A 10,669-nucleotide genomic window follows, 5' to 3' on the forward strand; every position below is an offset into this window, starting at 1 on the left:
ACCATCCAGATACCAGAACAACAGCAGTTCCTCTCGAAATTGATCGACTTTCACTACTCTATCGAGTACAAGTCGGGCAAGAAAAACGCAGCGGCAGATGCCCTGTCAAGGGTTTATGATGACGATAACCAGGAGAGCGCACTTTTGACATTATCTCGTCCCGTGAATACTGACCTTGACACTCTTCGTGCCGAGTTGTTGCTAAACCAGCGTACAAAGAGCATCATTGACGACCTCCAGCGTGCACCTGACTCCCAGCTCGGGTGGTCTTACTCATCAGGTTTGCTCCGTCACCGTGGCAGCTTGTTCTTGCAGGCGGACTCCTCCCTTGTGCCCTTCCTTTTGTCAGATTATCACTCCAGCTTACATGGTGGTCACTCTGGGGTACAACGGACCTTACAACGCATCTCTGCGCATTTTCAGTGGGACGGCATGTGCAAGGACATAGCTAAGTTCGTCCAAGCATGCGATGTTTGCCAAAAGTGCAAACCCACCAACCATCACCCCTACGGGTTACTTCAACCCATTGCTCCACCCGACTCATTATGGACCGATCTCTCTATGGATTTCATCACACATTTACCACCATCTGCTGGATATACGGCTATATTAGTGGTTGTTGATTGTTTTTCCAAGGGGGCCCACCTCGCTTCTTTGCCACCACGTTACACTGCCACCAAGGTGGCCCAAGTTTTCTGGACTACAGTGGGAAAGCTACACGGCATACCTCACTCCATTATTTCCGACCGTGACCCCATTTTTCAGAGTGCCTTTTGGAAGGAGTTGTTTAAACTCCAGGGAACAAAGCTGCACTTCTCATCCGCTTACCACCTGCAATCGGACGGACAAACGGAGCATGTCAATCGCTGCATTGAACAGTTCCTTCGTTCATTTGTTCATGATCAACCCTCCAAGTGGTCCAAGATACTTAGCTTGGCGGAGTACCACTACAACACCACGTTCCAGGCTTCTATAGGTATGACGCCCTTCGAGGTGACATTCGGCAGAAAACCTCCCTCCCTCTTGGCCTATTGTGCATGTACCAGTGCTGTCGAAGCACTCGATCATGACTTGCGCTCACGTGATATAATCTTGTCTCAGTTATGTGCCAATTTATCCAAAGCTCAGGCGGTCATGAAAACCCAAGCAGATAAGCACCGCACTAATATTTCTTTCAAACCAGGCGACATGGTGCTTCTTCGTCTTCATCCTTATCGCCAGCTGTCAGCTCGCAAAGACTCAGCCCACAAACTTGGACTTCGCTACTATGGTCCGTTCCCTGTGGAGGAACGCATGGGACAAGTGGCTTATCGACTTTCCTTGCCAGCTTCCAGTCGCATACACCCAGTTTTTCATTGTTCACTACTCAAACCGTATATGGCTTCGCACTCCACTAGAGTGCACCCACTCCCAGAGGCAGTTGTTGATCACCAACCCATTCACTAGCCACTGGCAATTTTGGGTCAACGAGTTATTATGAAGGATTCTAAGCCGGTCTCACAAGTGTTAGTTCAGTGATAGGACCTCGCGCCCGACGACTTCAGTTGGGAGGATGAGCACCTCTTGGATAATATTCGACTTGAGGACAAGTCGTCTTTCTATGGGGGAAGGAATGTTACATCCCAAGGATTGCAAGTATATTCACGGCGCAAGAACATGCCTAAACAAGGCTAAGGAGAATCGCATTCCATTTATGACGACGATAGTAATCAGCATTAATAAGGATAGCCATCAATTAGTTTCTATCTATAAGGATAGCCATTAATTAGTTTCCATTTATAATTGATATCCATATGTGTACTCGGCTATTTAAAGGGCCATTAGATTACACTAAAGAGTAAGCAATTACAATTGTGTTCCTACCTCTCTTCCTTCTTTCCCCTCCTCTCTCCTCAATTCCTGCTAAATCAACTATTCTCTTAACAATAGGCCAGATATAATCTCCCTATGCGGTGAACAAAAGAAAACGCATTTCGACTGGTATAAAAGCTACCGTAGATGCACAAATAGCTCTCCAAGGTCGACCCAAGAAGCTTCACACAACCATGGCTTCACTGCCTGCTACAGAGAGCTTGAAATCCGAGGCAGAGCTGCCTCCGCCAACAAGCATTGAGAACGCTAGTCATCATGAGGCTGGGAGAGCTGAATGGGTGCTTGATTCACCCGACCCTCCTAGCCTCTGGCATGATCTGCTCGTCTCAATAAGAGAGACACTACTTCTTAACAACAGCAATGATGACAAGAAAAAATCTCCATTGACACACAAGCAAGCTCTATGCAGGGGAGCTGCTTCACTCTTTCAAGGTCTCTTCCCAATCCTCTGCTGGGGCAAAAGTTACCGCATCTCGAAGTTCAAAAGCGACCTGATGGCCGGTTTGACTCTCGCAAGCCTCTGCATTCCTCAGGTAAAAAGCAGTACTGAACCAGACAACAGTGTTTTGTGAATGTGACAGTGTGTAGTCTCTTCAGTTCTAAGAGCATGGTTTCGGTTTCTTGCAGAGCATTGGGTATGCTAGCTTGGCAAAACTGGATCCACAGTATGGTCTATGTAAGTTTTTGAGTAATGACTTACTCCCATTTCTTAAGTTTTAGCTTTCGAGCATAATTTGAATGTGAGAGTTCATTTTTTGAGCAACGGATTCAGACACAAGTGTAGTCCCGCCTCTCGTCTATGCTTTGATGGGGAGCTCCAGGGAGATTGCCATTGGACCTGTTGCTGTCGTATCACTCTTGCTTTCCTCCATGATTCAGAATATACAGGATCCATTGACCGACCCAGGAGCTTACAGAAGCCTCGTTTTCACGGTGACCTTCTTTGCTGGAACATTCCAGGCGATCTTTGGATTGTTTAGGTACTTTTTTCGTTGAAAGACTCTTCTGCCTTACTTCTTCAACTTGTTTCTATGTTCAACAAGTAAGAACCTCGTTTGAAGGCATTGAGTCTCGCAGGTTGGGATTTCTGGTCGGTTTTCTTTCACATGCTGCGATTGTTGGGTTCATGGCGGGCACGGCCATTATCATCGGTCTTCAACAACTCAAAGGGCTACTGGGCATTAGCCACTTCACAACAAAAACAGACGCGGTGTCCGTTCTAGAGTCGGCATTTAGATCGATTCACCATCAAGTATGTCCTGTTTCAGTGTTTTCTCTAGTCTCTCTAAGAAACAGCCTCAAGAAAGATTTGTGGACGAGAGTTGCTCCAATCATAGCGGGCAGTGCTCTCTAGTTTTGTCATTTAAAATGGTCTCAGATGATGTTTTCTTTTACTGCCACAAGGCTGACAATTGTATTTTAATTTGCACATGTGACAGTGGTACCCCCTGAATTTTGTCCTCGGATGCTCATTCCTTATTTTCCTCCTCATTGCGAGGTTCATCGTAAGGAAATTTTACGTCCCCTGCATTTCCTATATATCTCATGAAAATTTTCTCCGCTAACCAAATAACACAAATCATTTATGTTCTCAGGGACGAAGAAACAAGAAACTCTTCTGGTTACCGGCCGTCGCTCCTCTAGTGTCGGTAGTCCTATCCACTTTAATAGTCTTTCTGACGAAGGCTGATAACCATGGTGTGAAGGTAGTAAAGCACATCAAAGGAGGATTAAATCCAAGTTCAGCACATCAGTTGCAGTTCGGAGGTCCACATGTAGGACAGTCTGCTAAAATCGGTCTAATCTGTGCCGCTGTGGCTCTCACCGTACTCCTCCATGCCCAAAATCTTTTTATCTGTCTGACAATTTCTCATTTTTTTCTATGAAGTTTCTCTTGGTCTTCAAAAATGCTTTCTTCAGGAAGCGATAGCAGTTGGCCGGTCTTTTGCTTCGATCAAAGGCTACCAGATTGATGGGAACAAGGAAATGGTAGCAATGGGATTCATGAACATTGCTGGATCTCTCACCTCATGCTATGTAGCAACTGGTAAAGCTTCCCTGAAAGTTGGAGGAAACTTACGATGCACAGTATTAATTACAAACTTTTCGCTCAAATCAAAACATAAAACGTCTCCCTGTCACTCAGTTTCTCCAAAGCGATTCAGTCCCCTCAGCAAATAATAATCAATGGAGCTATTGAGTGAGATTAATTGGCAGTACATTCAAGAATATATGAAGAAATCAAAACGATGTACAAAAGGGTAAAAGGCAGAGGTTTCAGATTGAAGTTCACATTATCCTATAACCCAAATGGTTTTATACATTGTATTATATTGGTCTACACTGTGTTTTCCCTATCAATTAAATTGTCCGAATTCATGGAATCCTAATATAGCTTCTTCATCATGCAAAACAGGTTCTTTCTCAAGAACCGCGGTGAATTTTAGTGCAGGGTGCCAGACCGTCGTGTCAAACATAGTGATGGCCGTGACGGTTCTACTATCACTGCTGCTCTTCACCAAGCTCTTGTACTACACTCCCATGGCCATCCTTGCTTCGATCATCTTGTCGGCTCTTCCGGGTCTGATCGACGTGAGTGAGGCTCTCCGGATCTGGAGAGTTGACAAGCTTGACTTCTTAGCGTGTATCGGCGCCTTCCTGGGGGTCCTGTTCGGGTCGGTGGAGATCGGTCTTCTAGCTGCGGTAGTTTTCAATTCCAACTTCTCCAACATGACAAAACAATTGAATTCCTGAAAGAAATTATATATTATTATGTCTGCCAATCTTTCTAACATTATCAAACATGGACCTTGAAGAGCTTAACATTTAGCTGTCTCGTGACTTGTGGGTTCCATATAATTATTGAGTTCCGTAATTCAGCTTCGAACTGCTTGGTTGGTGCTGAGCTTATCCTGAAGTATCCATTCGAGTGAGAGCTCATTCAGGTCTACCGTTTTGGCACGTATTGGCAAATAAAAAACCCCCAAAATCATACACTGCTTCAAGCCATCTGCAACAAACTCACATTAAGTTATTTCTAGACGGGCTAAATTTTTCGTGAATTATTGTCTTAATGATTGTCAACAGCAGATCAGAAATTCTGTGCTATAGCAAGATATTTCGACTGTCTTCATCTTGAACAACAGAATGTCTCTTGATATGAAAGTTTAGTCTAGGCGTCGTCACCTTAGACAAGAAAGTCAAGATTTTTTACTTCTATGAATTAATTGCAGGTTGCTATCTCGTTCGGAAAGGTAATACTTCTATCCATTCGACCCGGCACAGAACTGCTAGGAAAGCTTCCAGGGACAGAAATATTTTGCGACATTAGACAATACCCAATGGCCATCGAAACTCCTGGTGTCTTCTTGGTCCGCATCAATTCCGGCTTGATGTGCTTTGCCAATGCCAATTTCATCAGAGAAAGGTGGTGATCTATTAGTCAATCTCATTGAATCAAGGCATATTGTGCTGAAGAATATATATATATTTGGTACTGGTTTATATATTATATTCTTGGTCCTGTTTTGTTTTAGGATAATGAGGTCAGTCACAGAAGAGGATGACGCTAGACGAACCGAGAGGAGCAAGATCCAAGTGGTGGTCCTTGACATGTCCAGTAAGTCCTGATTAACTCAAATCAATTTGGGATTAGAAGCTAAAAGGGCCTTACTAATCAGCAATGTCCTTGTTTATTTCTTTTTTCCCCTGTTGTCTCATGGCAGATGTGATGAACATTGACACATCGGGGATTGCCGCGCTCGAAGAACTGCACAAGGAGCTGGTTTCGGTTGGCTTAGAAGTAAGTAGTACCCAACAAATTGAATGGAAATTACATCTTGCGATCCTGCGGAAATTACAGTTCATGCGTGTTTTTTTCGCAGGTGGCTATGGCCAACATCAGATGGCAAGTGATCCACCAGCTGAAGTTGGCCAACTTCCTGGACAAGATTGGGAAAGAGAGGGTCTTCCTTAGTGTTGGGGAGGCTGTGAAATATTCATGCGTCTCTTCTAAGTTCACTGGTCCTACTAACTGTTGATCAAACGTGGATTGCTGGGAGCATCCTTGAGGTAATTGGCAATAAAATTTGCATACCATGTGCTGATGAGAAAATGGTTACGGAGTCAAATAGGATATATGTGTTAGAACATAGATTTCCATGGTTCTAGCCTCGTTCTCATTTTAAGCAAAACTGAGAAAAAGTGATTATGTAATACTTGAGTGTGTGCCATCGCCTTTCTTCTAGGGCTGTTGGAAAATATACACCTAAGTCACGATAATAAGGAACAATTAACCAGGATAAATATGACAAAGGGTAATGTTAACAAGTGTCTCTAGATTCTTTGGCAAAGATAAGCTAGTGTCTCCGGACTCTTATTCACCACATACTTAATTTGGACTACTCTTATTTTCAACTTTTTTATTTTGCATAGCACGAAAAAGAGAGCGTATCGATAGCTGTAAGATTTTTTTAATTATTTATAAGAAAGTGAAATATGTACGGAGAAGGTGGGACAGATCCGTAGGGGGCCTCAGCCCTCCTCTCCCGAATCCAATTCACATGGGGAAAACAGCCCATTTGCGTGGCCAGATTGGTCCTCTGATTTTATTGTGCAAAGCCCATTTAAGTGTAGGTGCGCCTCAATGATTTTATATTGCACTCAAGGGTAGTACATTCAACGCTTTTGAGCTTAGTTTGAGTCCTTGGCTATTTGAGCCTGACATTTTGGTAACTCAACTTAAGAGAGTGCAACTTCATTGTTGTAACGTTTTCAGTATTATGTGTCAGATTATATGATTGACCAGTATAAACGATCGATCATGTTATCTACATGATATTCCTCCCCCATTAACTTTGATTTTGAACATTTTAATCTCTCGCTTCTGACTTAGCTTGCTTCTCCACGTAACAAATCCCTTTCCGAATGCAAATTGCAATTACACTGTGCCCAGAGTGATTGTCGCCTAAAAATTCTATTGTGGTGCGGTTCATCTTACCCGAATTGCGTCAAGGGCCATCAATATTCGATATATCTTAAGAAATGTCACCCATTGTCATGGAGAGCATCCATTCTTCATATTCACATCCTATCCATGAAGTTCACGTTCATAATCAATTGCAAATCTCTCTCTAAATCATAAGAGCTGTGTCAATCGAAACTATAATCGATCTATCAAGCAAGTCTAAAGTTGTAATGAATACAAGCTTTGGACACTAATAATGAAGAAAGATACACGCTTGTGACTATCTTATTTCAACCTACAACTAAAACCGGACCAAGAGTTGCCTGAAGACACAGAGACTACTTAAAGATATGTAATTCAGAGACTACTTAACAAAATATAACATTACAATCAAGTTCAGGGCCTTCCACTTTTCTCTTGAAGCAAGATACAAGAAGTCGATCACTTTGTCATGTAAGTACCTCCTGCAACACCATTGAAAAGCTCATATTAGCACGGTTTTGCCTGAAAATTTGTCGATACAAGCAAGATGGATACTGCTTTTCGTATTTGAATTCTGTCTAAATCTCATATTGTTAGGTGTATAAAATGTAACGCAAGTACATACATTTACATCCAGGGGAAGGCTGCGGGTTGCTTGGATCCGGTAGTCCTGCACGCAAAGTGCGAACCGTGAACATGTCGGTGTAAATCACAAAAATGCATGAGAAACAATTAATACTATAGGAAATCAAGAGATTATTCAAAAGAGGAAAAAAAGAAAAGAAGAAGATCGTCACCACGCCCGCATCGGCCATTGGGGACGGCAGCGAGGATTATGAAATGAAGGACCAGAACCATGAAAACGCGCAAAAATTTCCCGAGCCAAGGAGACGAAGCAATAGTCTTGGGCGCCATTTCTTCCCCCTTCCTTTTCCCTTCTTTGCCCTTTTTTCACGTACCCTCTTCTTTCTTTTCTTAAGATGTGTAGCAAGCTTGGTTTCTCCAGAGCTCCATTGCTGCTTATATAAGCAAATGATGTAAGTTTGGTGCATGGACTTGGCTTGGTTAAGGTGTAAAACGGGACTAAAAGAATTAGAGGTTAATGCCAAAAGTCTTTTGCCTATGAATTTTCTCATTTTGACCATGATATGCTCTTTGTAATTCAGCTGCCGTATATGACTGCAATTCGAGAATTAATGGGAAATTGCAGTCCGATATCTAGTTTCGTAGTCCGAGTCTTCATGCTATTCAAACTAGGACCATATCGTGTGACTTCTATTCATCTTGCGCGTGGTTGTTAGCTCTATTCACATTGCGCATTGTATTTAGCAAAGTTTCTTCTTTAATATTGCGTGTCTGTCTTGTGTGAAAATATAATATTTTCGGGAGCTACCATAGTGGCAATAATCACTAAATCTAAGAAATGAGATAAAAGGAATGGAGAAAGTAAAAATTTCATGTGAAATCGATACATATGTTGGTATGTATCATAAAGTGAATTATCTCAAATATAAGCTCACTTTACCTTATCAAGTACATAAGTAGTATATGTCCTATTTTACTATATAGACAAACATTGTATATGTTCTATTGTTTTCCTTTACATGTTGTATAAGGGAAAGGAGTAATTTTACAATCTATATTATGAAGTAGACTCAAGTTTATGTAATTAGAGACATGTCTCCATCACCACGTATATTGTGCACAATCAAGTCATATTTGGATATAATACAATAATGTATACTGTTATGATGCATAATTTCATTGAAATTTAGCCTAATTTCCTCTATTCTACAAATTATGTTGCACACGATAAAGTCAAATTTTTTTGTCCCTAACCATATATATTAAGCTGTCAACTTTCGAATTAAAATTTAGGTAGGGGAGTAGGAGAAAAAAAAGTCAATATATAGCATATCTGCAACATATGAAAATTTTTTGGTTGTGTAGTGACATAAATAATGTTGCCTCATATAGTTTTCTGCAAAATACAGTCGACATAAAATAGTCATATGCTGGATATTCTCACAATGGTAATATAATAGCCTTTGATGAAGAAGTCAATGCCAAAATTAGAAAGGGAAAAGTCATTTGAAACTTTGAAAATTACTTTAAAAAATCGTGTTAAAATGTGTTAGTGTGTTCTGTACAAACAAAATCCAAATTTGTTAATGCAGGAAAACTATCTTAAAAAGTCAGTGCAAAACGTATTAAGTATTTAAGTTATGTAATCAGGGGGTAATGACAAGGGTGGTCCTTGAACATTTCTTCAATGTTCAATGTGATTTTTGAACTGTTTTTGTTCAATTTTATCCCTAAATGTTGTAAAAAATTTGCTTGATGTATTCCTTCCATCAAGTGTATCGTCATATTACGCACATTTTTTCTAACGTGGACTACCACATCAGCGCTTATTGGGTCAAAATAAATATGTGAACTATTTCGTCGTTTTTTTAAGTTAGCAAGCGTTCCTTTCTTCTTCTCCTTTTTTTGGGGGTGGTTTAAGCCATCTGGACCTTAGCATGACAAATTTAACGTCAACTTAACAGAAATTATGGAATAAGGATGGCAACGGGGAAGGGCGGTGCGATGGTTGCATTCCCTTCCGCACCCCACTACTATAAGAGATGTGGAAAAGTGTTAGAAAAGTCCTAGATCTATTGCATTGGTACTAATTTAGTTCTAAACCTTTTAATGATGCCAATTTAGTCCTAAGCCTTTTGACCTAGAGCCAATTCAGTCTTCTTAGCTAATTTTGGCTAGATATTACTGACATGAATAATTTTTAATGATATTTTAATAATTTTTCAATTTTATTTTATTTTTTATTTTCTTTCTCTTTCTTTTTTTCCAGCCGATCGCCGACGTCCGAAGATTGGCCATAGGCAAGGGCAGGTGAGGTCGACCTCAAGGTCATGCCTCGCCCAACCCCTGGCGAGTAGCCCTCACTAGAGGCCGCCCTCGCTGGCCATGGCCATCGGCCTTGTTAGATCCAGCGAGGTCGAGCCTTGTCAGAGATCAGGGAGGTTGAACTCGCCGAGTTGCCAACCTCAGCGACCAGCTTGAGGAAGAAGGAAGGGAAAGAAAAAAAGAATGAGAAAGAAAATAAAATAAAAATAAAAATAAAAATATTCTTTAAAAATATTAAAATATTATTAAAAGTTATCCACGTTAGCGCCGAACGTGGCACGTAGGCAGGCCGGCGTCCACATTAACAATATCTAGTCAAAATTATCCGGAAGGACTAAATTGGCTCTACGTCAAAAGGTTTAAGACTAAATTGACACAATTAAAAGGTTTATGACTAAATTGGCACCAATGCAATAAAGTTAAATACTTTTTTGACACTTTTCCAACTAGAGATGCCAAATCCACGCTCCATGCCTTAAATACTTAACTTTGCCCCAAGCTTGACAACTCTCAAACACTGCCCTTTATTTAACCAAAAAAAAAAAAACAACATTGTCGTGATTGAGGGTTCGCAAATGGACGTTGGGAGTATATTAACTTAATTAGCTTCTTAAATGGAGTCTACAGAGCCATATCATATAAACATTTGGCGGATAAAAAAGGGAAAAATTGCATCTCATTCTGCCGATGAAATAGAAAATGTGAGCACCATGTTTTCAAATGTTTAAACAAGTTAAACTTCGATTAATGATACGAGATGTGTCTCGTGTATAAGATATACGTGATAGATGATCTTAACATATCGATCAATTCAACTAAGCATGCATGTGCGGACTCTCAGAACTTGCATGTCACCTTTGGTTGAAAAAATTACAAAGACGGGCCAATTGCCAATTCATCTCGTCAAACATCATGCTCTTCACGCCAAGTGTTCAAGAA

General features: G+C 41.0%; 1 protein-coding gene and 1 long non-coding RNA gene across 3 annotated transcripts; one reads left to right on the top strand and one right to left on the bottom strand.

Annotated features, from left to right (window-relative positions):
- The first annotated feature begins 1,957 nt into the window (after window positions 1-1,957).
- On the top strand, window positions 1,958-6,104 carry LOC115676294 (low affinity sulfate transporter 3-like). Of its 2 annotated transcripts, XM_030599178.2 has the most exons (12): window positions 1,959-2,405; window positions 2,500-2,548; window positions 2,645-2,852; window positions 2,950-3,124; window positions 3,312-3,377; window positions 3,468-3,698; window positions 3,793-3,919; window positions 4,289-4,575; window positions 5,106-5,299; window positions 5,409-5,491; window positions 5,598-5,674; window positions 5,757-6,104. In XM_030599178.2, the coding sequence occupies exons 1-12, from the start codon at window positions 2,046-2,048 to the stop codon at window positions 5,910-5,912; spliced, it is 2,013 nt and encodes a 670-aa protein (XP_030455038.1). In that variant the 5' UTR covers window positions 1,959-2,045; the 3' UTR covers window positions 5,913-6,104. The 2 variants fall into 2 exon arrangements, with proteins under 2 accessions (XP_056167185.1, XP_030455038.1); XM_056311210.1 differs by lacking the exon at window positions 3,312-3,377 and having other exon boundaries at window positions 1,958-2,405.
- Window positions 6,105-7,014: 910 nt separating this feature from the next.
- On the bottom strand, window positions 7,015-7,792 carry LOC115676531 (uncharacterized). Its single transcript, XR_004005153.2, has 3 exons — window positions 7,618-7,792; window positions 7,446-7,490; window positions 7,015-7,302 (listed from the first exon to the last, which is right to left on the bottom strand). It is a non-coding gene; the product is annotated as an uncharacterized LOC115676531 (long non-coding RNA).
- Between the last annotated feature and the right edge of the window lie 2,877 nt (window positions 7,793-10,669).

The sequence above is a fragment of the Syzygium oleosum genome, unplaced genomic scaffold (genome assembly GCF_021117445.2).
Source record: "Syzygium oleosum isolate NSW1041296 unplaced genomic scaffold, Sole_v2.1 Sole_v2.05, whole genome shotgun sequence".
Classification (NCBI taxonomy): Eukaryota; Viridiplantae; Streptophyta; class Magnoliopsida; order Myrtales; family Myrtaceae; genus Syzygium; species Syzygium oleosum.